Source organism: Osmerus eperlanus, chromosome 5 (genome assembly GCF_963692335.1).
Source record: "Osmerus eperlanus chromosome 5, fOsmEpe2.1, whole genome shotgun sequence".
Lineage (NCBI taxonomy): Eukaryota > Metazoa > Chordata > Actinopteri > Osmeriformes > Osmeridae > Osmerus > Osmerus eperlanus.
The window spans coordinates 2,950,503-2,967,839 of record NC_085022.1 but is presented as its reverse complement, the minus strand read 5'-3'; the positions used below and the strand labels follow the sequence as shown (position 1 = coordinate 2,967,839).

Sequence of the window (17,337 nt, the reverse complement as noted above, 5' to 3'; positions counted from 1 at the left end):
CGTTTGATGAATTTGTTGTCCAGCAGTTTATCTATTTTATAATTACAAGCTTTATTGTATGGAATTAATTTGGGGCTTGAAACTGTAGCATTCTGATCAGAGTAGGGCATTAAATGAAATAATTATTTTTAAGGAAAGTAAAAAACTTCTATTTAAAGAAACAAAGAATTTATAGTTTTGCCTTATTATTTATTGTGTCCATTCTTACACAAAAGTAAGAACTATTCTCTCCGTGATAATGATGCAATGAGCAGAACATGGTACACAGTTTTGGCCATCATCGACTGCCGGTGTTGAACTGGGAGAAGTAGCTCTCGTCTGGGACGTTGCTGTAAACCTCCTCAAGGTGCGTCTTTCTGGGGGACAACAGAGAAAGGAGATATACATGCTGAGATATACATGCTGAGATATACATGCTGAGATATACATACTGAGATATACATACTGTTTCTCAGGCTTTTAAGGAAGGGCATCACACAAGGCTAAACTAAGCCAGTCTCTGGTAAGACTGACTATTCCACTGGGCTGTGGTGCTCTACAGTTGAACTACAAGACCTTTCCTGATAAAGACACAGTCTGACAGTCTAAACCATCATGGTTAAGCTTATGTAGGCAATAGTTCCTTACTTGTCTTTTCTGAATGATTTATAATTTTAATGGTCTATGGAGTGTGTCTATGGAGTCTATGGAGTGTGTGTGTGTCTTCAGCTAATGAGCCATCCTGAGACCCGTATGAGCATCACATCACCAAGACAGATGAACTTGATTCTATGAAGTGTGTGTGTGTGTACAGCACGTGTGCCTGTGTGTGTGTGTAACAAGTGAACCATCGGCTTGTAAAACCCATGCCCACAGACTGCCCGTCCGGCGGCCCTACTTTGCGAGGCGCGCTGCGGCCAGCTGTGCGTTGGTGTCATCCAGCTCCCGCCGCAGCTGCCTGGCAACACGGGCCTGCTGCCGCTCCTGCAGCACGGCCGTCCGGGCCGCCGCCAGGCGCCGCTGGGCCTGCTGCGCTTCCTCCAGAACCTTCTCTGCCTGGAGCCTCTGGAGGAACGAGGAACGCCCACGTGGGTCACACTCCTAGGCCAACACCCTGCATGCACACCACTGGCTGATCCAAGCGGGGACCCCCAGCAGAAAAGGACCAGCCACCCTAATCTCCCCATGCTATCATGTATATACTTTCTATATTATAGTATATTTGATTAAATATGATTGGTATTATTATTTAAACTACAATGTTATTATAATAATTGATCGTGGTGTTGGGTCACACTGTCCCTCCATGCCACCCTACAACTACCACCTACCCCACCCTCTCCCCCCCAGGTGAAAATATCTAGATCCGCCCCTTTGACACACACAAAACCCCACAGACTAGCGTTAACCTTCAGGCTGAAGTCTGGCCGTACTGACCTTCCCCTGCACGACCTGCTCCTGCTGCTGTTGGATGATGCTGAGCTGCTGTTCTGGGGTGAGGCCCTTGTAGCTGTCAGGCCGGAGGCGACGGAGGCCCAGCGTGCTGGTGCTCTGCTCCAGGCTCTCTGACAGCAGGTCCCCCTGCTGCTGGTTCAGGATGTGGGCTCGCCTGTCCTCCTCCTCCTGCTGCCGCTCCTGATGACGACGCTCCGACCCTGCTGCTGCCTGGCAGGCAGGCAGACAGACAGACAGGCAGATGTCAGGCAGGTAGACAGGCAGCCAGATGTCAGGCAGGCAGACAAGCAGGCAGGCAGACAAGCAGGCAGGCAGACAGACAGGTAGACATATGTCAGGCAGACAGGTAGGTAGACAGGCAACCAGATGTCAGGCAGACAGACAGGTAGACAGATGTCAGGCAGACAGGTAGGTAGACAGGCAACCAGATGTCAGGCAGACAGACAGGTAGGTAGACAGGCAACCAGATGTCAGGTAGGCAGACAGGCAGGTAGACAGGCAACCAGATGTCAGGCAGGCAGACAGGTAGGTAGGTAGACAGGCAACCAGATGTCAGGCAGGCAGAGACAAAGAAGCTGATGACAACGTTCATAGAATGAACTATACAGCCTTTAAAATGGATCGAAACTCTCTTTTACTATGAATTATTATTATACTCAATCATCCTGAAACCAACACCAACAGAGCAGTAGATCAGTGAAACAAAACCTACACTACCTACAGGTGCTTAATGTGGTAACGGCTGACTCACCATGGCCAGGTTGAAGTCCTTGGTGGTTAGAGCCACAGCCCTCCTCCTCTGCTCCTCCATGTTCTGGAGCAGGAGAGCTCTGTTGTCCAGGTCCACTCTGTCCCGGTCATACTGGTGCTCTGCATGGCGGAGAGCAGAGAGGAGCAAGGGGGGAGAAGTGGGGAAAGGAGGGAGTTATGGGTGAGGGGAAGGGGGACATAAAACCAAACTTCTAAATGTCACATATGACAGCTTGTCATATTTGCCATTTTGATATGCCAAGCCATAATGGCACACCCATACGCTTCTGCTACAGACAAAACGACATGACAATACACACTTAAAGTAGTACGAGTGACTAACAAACCGTCGTCTGAGGTAGGCCTACAGACCAGGAATGTCAGATATGAAGTTTAGGCTACCTTCCAAACTCTGCTGGTACCGGGCTGTGTTCAGCTCGTTCTGCTGCTGAACGGACCACTCTCTGAGCTGTTCCCGCTGTCTCTTCAGCCTGGCACGCTGGTCCGTGTCCTCCCCCGTCAAGCCCGGTAGCATCTGGACTCCCTCCTGGGTCTTCAGGTGCTCGCTGTCGTTCAGGTCGAACTCCCGGCGGCTCCACGGCTGCTGGAAGGCCTGACGGAAGCCTCGAGTTGCGTCCTGCAGCTGGCGCTCATCCTTAGCCTGCCGCTGCTCGAGCAGGCAGGCCGTGCGATCATTACGCACCAGGTCAGCGGCTGTAGGGAATACGAACGTCAGCAAGAAACTTCAAAATAGTGAAGGAGTCATGGACATAGATTGCAGACATAGCTGTGGCTGTAACTGCTTCCCACTTATCCTATCTAGTTTAATTTAATTAGACAGCCACCGTCCTTCAACAACTGGTTAATTGGTAGCTACTCTCGACCACCATTCAACTTCCGTTAGGCTATGTAAGCCGACAGCCCACCCTGCAGCCTACTCTGTTAACCTCCCTAGACCTGGAGCCATCTCCCGCTAAATGGGTGTCCTCCTACAGTAGGCTACTAACTACATAGACAGTAGGGAGACTAAATGTCTTCAAATCAATGTCACTCCTCTTATGTTCTAGATACAGTAGGCCTAAGTTTGCACCTATGGTATGCACACTTACCACATTGCTTTACTGACTGTTTTTCAACATCCTCTCTTTCCCGTCGTACCTTCACTTGAGAATCAAGCGCAACTTGATCGACCTGAAGTGGAGAACCGAATAGGCGGCAAACTTACCAGTACTGTACAGTGGTACTGAGCAGACTTTTGCATGATCAAATTCGAATTTGTCGGTGATAGCTAGCTACAACTTACCCCAATTGTTCTGACTTTAGCATTAAAAATCCTATCTTGACGTAGTAGCTCTCTATTCCATCTTCTTTCCATACCTTCCGAAACAACGCGGTCTGAAAGAAGATCAATATTGTACATTGTGTCTTCCGTTGTAATAAATGTTTGACTTTGGTGAAGGAGCTCCACAGAATGGAAGACTTCAGCGCAAACACATCCGTTGCTTAGCAACTCGTTTTTCGGCTACCTTCGGATCATCTCGGTTTACTGCGTCCATCGGTCAGGATCATAAAACTTGTTGTCGACACTTAATATTTTCTTAACTCATGATACCTATAGGCCTACTACAGCTTGAGAAGCATACACAAAAATGGACAAGTACAAACATTTTAATTGTCACATTATTTATTGCACAAACATCATTAGGCTATTTAGCCTAGAACAAGCCTATTCCATGAAATTCATAGAGCAGAAACATCGGAAACATAGCATAATAATCATGTAGGATATAAAAACAACATCACCACAATCCCAATATTTATATAGCTACAATTACCATCCTTCCAGGTAAATAAACTGAGCATGAGAATAGATATTAGAAATCATAGTTAGATTCTGAAAAATGCTTAGGAATAAGAAGTGAGTGGATATGGCCTATACACATCAATAGTGAGTGTACAGTATATGGCCCCTCTTAGGTACCTGTGTCACATGGTAGTGGCAAGGAAAAGCTATGGGTGTGTTGCCTGGAGTAGGTCCTTGGTCTAAACACAGTTTGGACTCGGGTCGTCACTGCCAATCTTTTTCCATACAAGGAAGCGCTATGTGAACACGTAGGTACAGAGGATTGAAATGTACATTTACAGGAGGACATGAACAGGTCTTCACAGAGAGCCTTGTACATCACTGGATGCCAACACGCACAGTAATAAACCTACCCCACCATAGGCCAGTACGTTATCCCATCTGTCCAACGTAGAGTATACGTTCTCCAGGTAACACCAGGGCGGAGGTTGTTATTACTTCCGAACACCAGAGGGCAGCAACGACTAGCTTTTTTTTAAACCTGTGATCTGTAGGCCTATCTTGACGACACAGCAGCAGGTTCTGTAGTAGAAGAGACACACTCCAAGCTGGGTGCACATGTTGACAGAGTTTGCTAGTTGATACCTAATTAATAAACAATGATCTTTGATGAACCCAAGTTTCTTTAATATATATTAGAAACATTACAAGACGGGGCTCCAGTGTGTGTTCTAACAAGTCCAAAAGTGCAGAACGGTAACAGTTGAAAAAGACAATCACACCCGTCCAAGAAACCCTCCCCCACCCTCTCTCCCCCCCCTACCTAAATGACCGCTTTCAGCTCTGTTGCAGGTTTTAATGAAGTGCATTGAGGACACCATAGCGAGCAAGGTGAGGTTATGTGGGATACAGTTGCAGTTAACAGACACACAAGTGAAACAGGGACTGTTTTCTCAAAGTTCTGATCATATTCAAAGTCCAAATTCTCTTCTTCAAAGTCCCAAAACAGCACTGAGCAGCAACAAGAGGGTTCTTGTCTGTGTTACACCTTTTACAGTTAGGTCCATAAATATTTGGACATTGACACAATTTTCATCATTTTGGCTCTGTATACCACCACAATGGATTTGAAATGAAACAATCAAGATGTGCTTTAAGTGCAGACTTTCAGCTTTAATTTCAGGGTATTTACATCCAAATCAGGTGAACGGTGTAGGAATTACAACACATTTTATATGTGCCCCCCCCCCCCCTTTTTAAGGGACCAAAAATAATTGGACAAACTAACATAATCATAAATCTAATTGTCACTTTTAATACTTGGTTGCAAATCCTTTGCAGTCAATGACAGCCTGAAGTCTGGAACCCATAGACATCACCAGACGCTGGGTTTCGTCCCTGGTGATGCTCTGCCAGGCCTCTACTGCAACTGTCTTCAGTTCCTGCTTGTTCTTGGGGCATTTTCCCTTCAGTTTTGTCTTTAGCAAGTGAAATGCATGCTCAATTGGATTTAGGTCAGGTGATTGACTTGGCCATTGCAGAACATTCCACTTCTTTGCCTTAAAAAACTCTTTGGTTGCTTTCGCAGTATGCTTTGGGTCATTGTCCATCTGCACTGTGAAGCGCCGTCCTATGAGTTCTGAAGCATTTGGCTGAATCTGAGCAGATAATATTGCCCGAAACACTTCAGAATTCATCCTACTGCTTTTGTCAGCAGTCACATCATCGATAAATACAAGGGAACCAGTTCCATTGGCATCCATACATGCCCACGCCATAACACTACCTCCACCATGCTTCACTGATGAGGTGGTATGCTTTGGATCATGAGCAGTTCCTTCCCTTCTCCATACTCTTCTCTTCCCATCATTCTGGTACAAGTTTATCTTGGTCTCATCTGTCCATAGGATGTTGTTCCAGAACTGTACAGGCTCTTTTAGATGTTTTTTGGCAAACTCTAATCTGGTCTTCCTGTTTTTGAGACTCACCAATGGTTTACATCTTGTGGTGAACCCTCTGTATTTACTCTGGTGAAGTCTTCTCTTAATTGTTGACTTTGACACAGATACGCCTACCTCCTGGAGAGTGTTCTTGATCTGGCCAACTGTTGTGAAGGGGTTTTTCTTCACCAGGGAAAGAATTCTTCTGTCATCCACCACAGTTGTTTTCCGTGGTCTTCCGGGTCTTTTGGTGTTGCTGAGCTCACCAGTGCGTTCTTTCTTTTTAAGAATGTACCAGTTGATTTGGCCACACCTAATGTTTTTGCTATCTCTCTGATAGGTTTGTTTAGATTTTACAGCCTAACGATGGCTTGCTTCACTGATGGTGACAGCTCTTTGGACTTCATATTGAGAGTTGACAGCAACAGATTCCAAACACAAATACCATACTTGAAATGAACTCTAGACCTTTTATCTGCTCCCTGTCAATGAAATAACGAACTCCCATGAAGGAATAACATACACCTGGCCATGGAACAGCTGAGCAGCCAATTGTCCAATTACTTTTGGTCCCTTAAAAAGGGGGGGGCCACATATCAAATGTGTTGTAATTCCTACACCGTTCACCTTATTTGGATGTAAATACCCTGAAATTAAAGCTGAAAGTCTGCACTTAAAGCATATCTTGATTGTTTCATTTCAAATCCATTGTGGTAGTATACAGAGCCAAAATGATGAAAATTGTGTCAATGTCCAAATATTTATGGACCTAACTGTATATCCAACAAATTACTGAACTTTTAAAACAGATCTATTGGCCTACTACAATTATAAATCTCCTATGACCTGCCCCAATTGGGCCTTGATGCAATGCCATCGAATCTTTTCTGCTGATTCTGCAACATTTTGGGGGACTTTCCATACCAGTACCTTGTGCCCAGTTCTTCTATTCTGCCATACTAGACGTGTTTTCCAACACCAGTTACAGTCAGCCCTGGGTTATAGCCCTTCAATATTGTATGGTGCCATTCATTCTTCACAGATCACACCCATCAAGTCAAAGCGAATAGTAACTGGTCCAACTCCATGTCCAAGCCCATGGTATCTGTGGAGGAATACAGTCATCACACTTGTCAAACCCTCCCCACACAATGACTTTATAACTTTGGTGTAGGCCCATACTATAGCAGTCTGCAGACATACAACACAGATGAGACTGAGGAGAGTGAATTAGAGATAATGGTAATGGGAGGGTGTTGCACTTTTCTGCTTCTCTTTTTCTCCACTCACTTCTTACCTTCTCACACTTTCAAATAGTTTAGACAAGTCTCTACACTCTATTCTCTCTGCATTCTGCACAAAAGATGACTGTGTACTGTATATCAAAACATTCCGGCATAAAAATCCACGTATCTCCACACTCATATCCTGTCACCTTCCCCAGTCCACTGCTGTTTTCAACTAACCTGTATACTACAACAGCAGAATACAATTCCTGAAATTCAGTTATGGCTTTTGATTTTGGAGTGCCACCCCAAGATTGTCAGTGGCCCCATCTGGCTACTTCGATGAAACATTTCTGAGGGGCGCCACTGCTCTTGCCTGTTAATGCCTGCACTGCAGTGAAGCAAACTATATGACAACAATAATGTTTAACCCTTGTGTTATCTTCGGGTCATTCTGACCCATCAGTCATTGTGACCCACCGTCGTATTGCGACAAATTTACCTCATACAAAAACAAAGTGAAGCATTTTCTTTGAAGCAAACTATATGACAACAATAATGTTTAATGTAACTGGCCCCTCTAACAGAACCATTGGCCCCAATATAACTTGTAATCATTACAAGTAGCCTACATAGCATGACAACATTTGGCATAGGCCTATCTGTACTAGAAATCAATTACAGCATTGTTTATCCAGAACTTCCCAAAGAGCGTGACTTACCAGTATTAATCTAAATCAGTTTGCAAATGCAACACGAATTCACACTGTACTAAGCATCCTCTAGATGGCGAGCAAGTGCAGGCTTCAAACACTAGCTAGTAGACTAAGAACTAGACTAAGAGCGTGACTTACCAGTATTAAAAGAATCTGTCAGAAATATTCACAACAGTTTCTATCCAAGGGCCATCAGGCTTCTGAATGGACATTGATATGGACATTGATTCACTTCATACTAGTCACTTTACACACTGTCACTTTCAGCTACTGGTTGCACTATCAGTAACATTGTACTACTGTATTTCACTGTACTTTGCCATCAGGCTCCTGAATGGACATTGACATGGTCATTGATTCACTTCCTACTAGTTACTTACACACTATCACTTTCAGCTACTGGTTGCACTATCATTAATATTGCACTATTGTACTTCACTGTACTTCACTTAGTTTAGAATAGGTTTATAGGGTTAGCAATAGGTTATAACATGATAATGAAATAATCACCGACTATCAACAGTTAGTTAGCAACCGTTAACTTCACTTTTCGCCACAGAAACTTACGGGGAAATCGATGAATACATTTTTGACACAGAAAAACACTGTCTATTTACATTTACATGACATTTGTTCATTTAGTAGACACTTCCTGACATTTTCCCAATCAGCAACAGCAGTAGTCTTGTGTATTAGCTCCCTCCCTCCCTCCCTCCCTCCCTCCCTCCCTCCCTCCCTCCCTCTCTCTCTCTCTCTCTCTCTCTCTCTCTCTCTCTCTCTCTCTCTCTCTCTCTCTCTCTCTCTCTCTCTCTCTCTCTCTCTCTCTCTCTTTCTCCTCTCTCTCTTGCTTACCCAGTCTCCCTCCCTCCCCTTACCTCTCTTTCCTTCTTCCTCCCCCTCTCTCTCTTCCTGTCTCTCACTCCCTCTTTAACTCCCTCCCTCCCCCTCTTTCTCTCTTGCCTTCTGTGTCTCTCTCACTCCTCCCTCTCTTTCTCTCTCCCTCTCTCTCTTAGTCCCACCCCTTGCCCCTTTCCTCCCACCTTCTCTTGCTTGTATACAAACACTTCTCAAACATAAACCATCCACACACTCTCTCTCTCTTTCTGTATTTATTGAAATCTGGACCCTGGCCCAGAATTCTACCTGAGATAAGACAATGCCCCCTGAGAAAGACAGCAATGGCCTGGACAGCTATGCATTCGCTGTGAGTATTGAAACAATTACTTACATTCTTCTTTTACGGGTGTTTGTAAGTATGAAAATGCCAATTACATGATACGATAGAGATTTACAATGGACTGTTACCCCTTAGAAATACTAAAGTGGTATGTTGCCATAATTACTTTTTCTGAGGAGAGATGACCTTATGGTGGGAACATCTTATGAACATCTTATGCAACACTATATCTAAATGGGTTGGAGAGTTAGCTAATAAAATGTGTGAAACTTCTGGAATGCAGGATTAATCAATGACGCAGGCTTTGTTGGTATGAGTAAAGCAAGCTTATCACAATCTGCACAGGTACATTGAGAGAAATGAAACTCAAACAAGGAGTTGACAGAGATCAGGGGGTTCTCAAGATATTTGCATCAGTGGTCGTTAAAAGCTCCAAGGAGAATCCTGTCCCATGCCGGTGGAGTGGGACATTGAACTGAGGGATGAAAAACACATGAAGAAATGAACTTGTTTGTGTCTTTGATGCATATTGTTTAAGGGCATATTTATTGTTTTTATGATAGGTTGTTGTGAAACAAATGTAGTGTTAACAATGTTGATGTTAATCTTTACCAGATAATCGTAAACGTTCATCTTATAAAACATTCTGTTGCCAAGCAACATACTGTCAGTTGTATTGAAACATGAACACATGGGTGCGTTTGTGTGTGCGTGTTTATATGTGTGTGTGCATGTACATGTGTGTGTGCGTTTGTGTGTGCGTACGTGTGTGTGATGGAGTCAGGTGGCTGAGCGGTGAGGGAGTCGGGCTAGTAATCTGAAGGTTGCCAGTTCGATTCCCAGCCGTGCCAAATGACGTTGTGTCCTTGGGCAAGGCACTTCACCCTACTTGCTTCGGGGAGAATGTCCCGGTACTTACTGTAAGTCGCTCTGGATAAGAGCGTCTGCTAAATGACTAAATGTAAATGTAAATGTATTGTGAGCTGAGTGTATCGTTACACCCCTAGTTGTTGCGGGCGATTTGATCCAAATCACCAGTCATGGGTGTATCTGTTGTTACACATTACTATAAAAAACGTGTACAATTAGCAGGGAGGGAACAGATGTTGAGTATGTTGACAGTGGAGAGCTCTAACATGTCAAGTAGCACTGTAGGAGGAATTCTATGGTCCTGTTTTGGGGACAGTCTTCAAAGAATTCCCTTTGTTTAGCGGGAAAAGAAAGCAGAGATAGAGAGGGGGTAGTTTAGCGCACACACGAGCGTGTCAGTCACACAAAACCCACATCAAAGCTCTCTGCAGCTCTCTACACTTTAGCACACAACGCCTCACTTTAGCACACAACGCCTCACTTCACTTCACCACCCAAACCAGACCTCTCTGTACCTCTCTGACGCTCTGTGTCTTTGTGTACCTGTCCGTCTGTCTGCCACCTCCCCCCCAAACACACACACACACATACACACACACATACACACACCTACACACATACATATACACACAAACACACACATACACACACACATACACAAATACAAACACACATACACACACACATACACCTACACACACACACACACACACACACATACACACATCTAGATTGCCCATCCTCCAGGGGGGCACCTTTACCCTGCTCGCTCCCTCCATGGCTATGCTCTCCATGCCGGAGTGACCTGCCCAGCCTGGACCCAGAATGCATCTCTGGTCAACGCCTCCTCGCCCGTCTTCATAGAGGTGTGGCAGAGCCGCATGCGAGCTGTGAGTCCTCTTCTTCTTCTCTATAAGTGGTCCTAAAGGTGCATCACTGCCACCCACTGTACAGGAGGGTGAAGTCCACTCGAGAGAGACCAACACAAACTTGAACTAAACCACATTGCAAAGTTGTTCTTTTTGATTATGGAATAACCATCAATTGCCCTTTGATATTCTGCATTGGATAGATAAATATGTTAAATTACTAAATAGATGTTCTTTATTGATTGATTGACACTGACCATCCTTCATGTCTCCCTGTCTCCAGTTGCAGGGTTCCATCATGGTGGGTTCTCTGTTCAGGTTCTGGTTGGGTTCTCTGGCCTGATCGGCTCTTCAATGCGCTTCATCGGCCCCCTCACCATCGCCCCCACCATCGCCCTGATTGGCCTGTCCCTGTTCGACTCTGCCGGCACCAGCGCTGGAAACCACTGGGGCATCTCCTCCATGTACGTGAGCCTCAGTGTTGATGAGGCCTCCTGGGTCTGAACAGCAGGTCAAGTGTAGTAACAATGGAGAGATGTCTCCCCCCATCTCTCCCTCTCTCTTTCTCTGCTCTCTCTCTCTCTCTCTCTCTCTCTCTCTCTCTCTCTTTCTCTCTCTCTCGCTCTCCCCCTCTCTCTCTCTCTCTCTCTCGCTCTCCCCTCTCTCTCTCTCTCTCTCTCTCTCTCTCTCTCTCTCTCTCTCTCCCTCTCTCTCTCTCTCTCTCTCTCTCTCTCTCTCTCTCTCTCTCTCTCTCTCTCTCCCTCTCTCTCTCTCTCTCTCTCTCTCTCTCTCTCTCTCTCTCTCTCTCTCTCTCTCCCTCTCTCTCTCTCTCTCTCTCTCTCTCTCTCTCTCTCTCTCTCTCTCTCTCTCTCTCTCTCTCTCTCTCTCTCTCTCCTCTCTCTCTCTCTCTCTCCCTCTCCCTCCTCTCTCTCTCTCTCCCTCTCCCCCTCCCTCTCTCTCTCCCCTCCTCCCCCCTCCCTCTCTCTCCCCTCCTCTCTCTCTCCCCCTCTCTCTCTCCCCCACAGGACTACAGTGCTGATCATCCTGTTCTCCAGTATCTGCGTCACATCCCAGTCCCGTTCCCCACGTACACCAAAACCAAGAAGCTCCACACTCCAGGATATACATCTTCCAGATGCTCCCTGTGAGTCCCGTGGAACGTCAGCCTTTTTTAACGGCTAGTGTAACTTTGCCAAATGAAAGGACTTGAATTCTGGGTCCCAGGTGGGGTGATAAATCTCTTCCTCCGAATGCCTCACTTCTTATGTGTCTGGGAACCGGGTTGAAAATGTGTCGAACAGGAAGACAAACAGCGCAGCTAATCCTTTACCTTTAGTCATTTAGCAGACGCTCTTATCCAGAGCGACTTACAGTAAGTACAGGGACATTCCCCCGAGGCAAGTAGGGTGAAGTGCCTTGCCCAAGGACACAACGTCGTTTGGCACAGCCGGGAATCGAACTGGCAACCTTATGATTACTGATTACCGATTCCCTCACCGCTCAGCATCTGACACCCAATCCAGGTGTGTGAGTTCTATAAGGTGTGTGTGTGTGACCTGTCTCCAGGTGCTGCTGGGCATCACGCTGTCCTGGCTCATCTGCTACATCCTGACGGTGTACGATGTCTTCCCGCCCAACCCGGAGCAGTACGGGCACCTGGCGCGCACCACGACCTGAAGGGGGATGTGGTGGGCCACGCCCCCTGGTTCCGCTTCCCGTACCCAGGTAGGGCGGACGCCACGGCAACACACACTCTTGAGCTGGTCAATCCGAGCCAGACACGCTGCAGGAATGCCCTATCGAATTGAACTTAGTTCGTTTTGAGCTTGCTTATGCTTAAAACAAGTACATTTAGCTGCCAGTGCAGGAAGAAAATGTCATGCAATGGACCAAAATAATTCCAATGTACCTGTACTTGTTCCAAATAGCAAAAGGTTTTGAAACCTGACCGAAAACTGGATGTTTATCACATCCACTCAGTGAGCTTTCAACCTGAAATGACGTCTCAGGCCCATGGTATATAAATATAAAAAGGCAGACGTAAAATTTTATATAACTACACTGACCATCCGCTGAATCTCTCCCCAGGTCAGTGGGGTCTTCCCACCGTGAGTCTGGCGGGGGTGGTGGGGATCTTGGCGGGGGTGATATCCTCCATGATCGAGTCCGTGGGCGACTACCATGCCTGTGCCAGGCTGTCAGGGGCACCTCCTCCCCCCAAACATGCCATCAACCGGGGGATCGGCATCGAGGGACTGGGGTGTCTGCTGGCCGGAGCCTGGGGCACGGGCAACGGCACCACCTCTTACAGTGAGAACGTAGGAGCGCTGGGCATCACCAAGGTGAGACCCAGACACACTGATGGCTTGAGTGCAAACATGCCCTATCAACTTGAAGTGCACACATATTAGTAATGAGCTTGCTTATGCTTAAAACAAGTATATTTGACTGCCAGTGCAGTTTCCCTTGATATCATTTCTTAAAATGTTGGTTAATTCACTAGAAAAGCCATTTATACTAGAAACAAGTCAAACAACTAGATTGAAAATCTAAAAACAAGATGACCAAATTCAGTTAGATGTGGAGTTTTTGCAGAGTGGAGATTCTTCATTCTCAGAGTGAGAGTTATTTCAGCTTGTCTCCAAGGTCGTCAACATCCTCCTAACATAACAGTGAGCACAGTCAGGGTGTGTCTTGGTACATCCTCCTAACATAACAGTGAGCACAGTCAGGGTGTGTCTTGGTACATCCTCCTAACCTAACAGCAAACACAGTAAGGGTGTGTCTTGGTACATCCTCCTAACATAACAGCAAACACAGTCAGGGTGTGTCTTGGTGACCTCAACATGGGCATGCTGGGCCTCCTCACAGGTGGGCAGTCGCATGGTGATCGTGGCCAGCGGTGTGATGATGATCGTCATGGGGGTGTTTGGTAAGGTGGGGGCCATCTTCACCACCATCCCCACCCCTGTGGTGGGGGGAATGTTCATGGTCATGTTCGGGGTCATATCGGCTGCTGGAGTCTCCAACCTCCAGGTGAACTTTTATCTCTCACGGTTCAAATGTGGAAATATTAAAAGTTGTTACTGCTAACGTTCATTGGGGGAGTTATGTGTATGGGCACTTCCTTGATTGACTATATGGCTTTATATTTACTACAGAGGGGTCCCTCGAAATGAGTAGATTCTGGTGACTGTCCAGACATCATGGTTGTCACCACTGATTAAACATTGACAAATATATCCCTGGTGTTCTCAGTATGCAGACATGAACTCGTCCAGAAACATCTTCATCTTCGGATTCTCCATGTTCTCTGGGCTAGTCATACCCAACTGGCTGTTCAAGAACCCCAAAGCAATAGCCACAGGTAGGAGCAATGCCATGGTTTATATGTGGCTTCATATGAGGCTACCAGACTCACTAACAGTTTCTTCCCCCCAGGCGATCAGGCCTCTCAAACCAACAACATTGATCTCAGCTAACCATTGTTCACACAATTACCGCAATATTTGCTATAGCCAAAATTAACCTAACTTAACATACAAACTGTCTGGGACTCTTCACATCATATGTATAGTGTTGTTACCATTTTAGTATTGTTACATTGCAGTTTTTAAATATTTTTGTGTGTTGTTGCTGCATTATATACCCTATTTGCCAATAAGTAGCTGTTGCTTGCCATGTCAAAATAAGGTCATAGCCCAGAATGACCCTGTGTACTGTTACCATGACAATAACAGGAGTGGTGGAGCTGGACCAGGTGCTGCAGGTGCTCCTGACCACCAGCATGTTTGTGGGAGGCTTCTTCGGTTTCTTCCTGGACAACACCATACCTGGTGAGACCCACTCAGTCAGCCAGTCAGCCAGCCATCCAGCCAGCCAGTCAGTCAGTCAGTCAGTCAGCTAGCCATCCAGCCATCCAGTCAGCCAGTCAGTTAGCCAGTCAGCCAGTCAGTCAGCCAGTCAGTCAGCCAGTCAGCTAGCCATCCAGCCAGTCAGCCAGCCAGTCAGCCAGCCATCCAGCCAGTCAGCCAGTCAGCTAGCCATCCAGCCAGCCAGTCATCCAGCCAGTCAGCCAGTCATCCAGTCAGCCAGTCAGCCAGTCAGCCAGTCAGTCAGTCAGTCAGCCAGCCAGTCATCCAGCCAGTCAGTCAGTCAGTCAGCCAGTCAGTCAGTCAGTCAGCTAGCCATCCAGCCAGCCAGTCAGTCAGCCAGTCAGCCAGTCAGCCAGTCAGTCAGTCAGCCAGTCAGCCAGTCAGTCAGTCAGTCAGCCAGCCAGTCAGCCAGTCAGTCACTCCGGCAGATAAACCAACAAAACAGTAAATTGTGTTTTTGATATGTGGTATGAGGGAGTCAGGTGGCTGAGCGGTGAGGGAGTCGGGCTAGTAATCTGAAGGTTACCGGTTCGATTCCCGGCTGTGCCGAATGACGTTGTGTCCTTGGGCAAGGCACTTCACCCTACTTGCCTCGGGGAGAATGTCCCTGTACTACTTTACTTACTTACTGTAAGTCTGGATAAGAGTGTCTGCTAAATGACTAAATGTAATGTAAATGTATGAAATCATTCCTCTCTCCTTCCCCCTCTCCTTGTGTGTGTGTCCCTCCCCCTTCTGTTTGGTGTTGGACAGGATCGAAGCGGGAGCGAGGTATCTTAGCATGGACACAGGCTCATCAGGACGACTCCAGCAACATGCTGGAGAGCGGAGAGGTCTACAACCTGCCCTTCGGCATCAGTTCACGTCTCTCCTCCTCGTCCTGGGTCTGCTATGTGCCCTTCTGCCCTCCCAACGCCACTAGATCACTGGACGAGGCTAGCGCTGACGTTAATGCTAACAATCATGCAGGCGCTAACTCACTGGAGGTCAGGCAGCTTCCTGGGAATCCTGAGGCGCCACAGATCATTAAAGCTGCGGCCCTATGAGCTATCGGGCGGTCGAGACACTGGATGACAGAGGTGGCACCACAGGTCCAAAAGTGGTGGGGCAAAATTTGGGAACCATCTGCACTGACTCGTTTTTTAATACAGTCTATGCTCGATAGCGTTAGCAGTAATGAGTTGTTGAGAGGGGTGGTCGATGGTCTCTCCTGGGGCCGGGTTGGCTGTAGCTAGGAGATCACTGTGACTTGACAGAGTAAACGGGCTGAAATTTGTAAAAGTATTTTATCAACTTGTTCAATTGCAAGAATACATTTTTAAAAATTCTGTTGCAAAAGTTTTTTTCGTTTGTAATAGTAATTATTATATGGCAACGACAGTACGAGCGTTTTGATTGGCTAATGGGTAGTCATGCCAGCCGCGTATTGACCTCATCGCCGGTCTGATACGGATTCTTATTGCCCTGCTCTGACTTCATCTTCAAAATGAGCGATATCGAGAAGTCAGCTGAGTTTTCTTATTCAGGTGACAAGGAAGAAATCAACAGCTAAGAGGAAATTAGTAACTGTATAAAAGAGCAGAAAAGTGTTCACTGTGAGAAAAACGACAAGCGCTATGCAGATTGCTAGATTTGGTTGCTCAGATTTCAGATTGGTTGCTATAGGCAACACCTGAAACACACCGTGAGAAGATTTGAGAGCTGAACAAAACGACATGTTTTAAATGAAAAAAGTAAAAAATGCCATATAATAAACTACTTACTAACCTAGTTAATACATTAAATGCGCTCAAGACCCGCTGAGTCGAAAGTGTTGGGGCGGGGCCCTACCACTTTGAAAAGTAGAGGGGCTAATGCATGCTCGCCACACGTGTGCCGGCGGCTCTGCTGGATGAACAGCAACAGAGGCTGAGTATGGACCTAAGTGTACCGCTCTGCAGACACTTAACGTCACTGTAAAAGCACAATCTGTGTGCTGTGCTTTACTATTGGGTTTTGTCAAGGTATAGGCTACTTTGTGTTGTAAAGAAGTGATTTCACTGGTCAGCAGGGCTGGACTGGCCATCTGGCATACCGGGTATTTGCCCGATGGACCGACGCACTTTTGGGCCGAATCGCCAATATAATTTTTTTTTCTTACTTTTTTTTTTTGGTCGGGCCGGCCCATAGAGAACTGACGGCGGCCCATTGGTTCATTTACTTTATTGGCACTGGCCTGACCCAATCAAATCCAGGAACCCCCTTCCCCTGATTCGTAATATCGCCTCCCGCAGGCCCTGAGACACTAGCTGTTGGCTAATGCGTATGCTGGTTTAGCATCGGTAACGTTTAGCATCGCTTAAATGGATAAACGACCACCAAAGCGCAAGGGAGGCGCAGAAAAGTGAAGGAGGAAAAACAGAAAAAATATACAAGTGAATGCCACAAAATGTGCAAAAAAATCGAACATGTTTGGGGGGGGGGGGGCTTTAGCTGCTTCAACATCAGCAACTGTATAGACAAGTTTACGCGCCAAATCCCAGGGGGCCGCCATAACTCTACACAAATGCATTTCATTTCCGCCGGAAGTGGTTTGGAAGTGGTTTGCAAAGCGTCTGCCGGTGTAAACACAGCGATGTTGATGCTAGCTTGGGATCACGGTTCTACTACTTTGACATACTTGTCGTTTGACATTTA

At 46.4% G+C, this 17,337-nt stretch overlaps 1 protein-coding gene, 1 long non-coding RNA gene and 1 pseudogene across 2 annotated transcripts; 1 reads left to right on the top strand and 2 right to left on the bottom strand.

The window, feature by feature from the left end:
• Positions 1-40: 40 nt before the first annotated feature.
• ribc2 (RIB43A domain with coiled-coils 2) lies at positions 41-3,675 on the bottom strand. Its single transcript, XM_062461072.1, has 7 exons — positions 3,488-3,675; positions 3,294-3,375; positions 2,587-2,898; positions 2,186-2,304; positions 1,417-1,644; positions 878-1,044; positions 41-356 (listed from the first exon to the last, which is right to left on the bottom strand). Exons 1-7 carry the CDS (start codon positions 3,602-3,604, stop codon positions 278-280), a joined length of 1,104 nt encoding a protein of 367 aa, XP_062317056.1. The 5' UTR covers positions 3,605-3,675; the 3' UTR covers positions 41-277.
• A 490-nt stretch (positions 3,676-4,165) lies between these two features.
• LOC134021751 (uncharacterized) lies at positions 4,166-10,835 on the bottom strand. Its single transcript, XR_009930552.1, has 3 exons — positions 10,673-10,835; positions 4,407-4,570; positions 4,166-4,263 (listed from the first exon to the last, which is right to left on the bottom strand). It is a non-coding gene; the product is annotated as an uncharacterized LOC134021751 (long non-coding RNA).
• A 216-nt stretch (positions 10,836-11,051) lies between these two features.
• On the top strand, positions 11,052-15,876 carry LOC134020604 (solute carrier family 23 member 1-like; annotated as a pseudogene).
• The last annotated feature ends 1,461 nt before the right edge of the window (positions 15,877-17,337 follow it).

What these genes read in the sequence shown, in the direction of transcription:
- ribc2 (XM_062461072.1), bottom strand. Translation starts at nt 3,604, where the DNA reads ATGTACAATATTGATCTTCTTTCAGACCGCGTTGTTTCGGAAGGTATG. An exon ending in GTACCAGCAGAGTTTGGAAG is followed by an intron (nt 2,305 to 2,586) that starts GTAGCCTAAACT and finishes TCCGCCATGCAG; the next exon opens with AGCACCAGTATGACCGGGAC. An exon ending in AGGACTTCAACCTGGCCATG is followed by an intron (nt 1,645 to 2,185) that starts GTGAGTCAGCCG and finishes CCTGCCTGCCAG; the next exon opens with GCAGCAGCAGGGTCGGAGCG.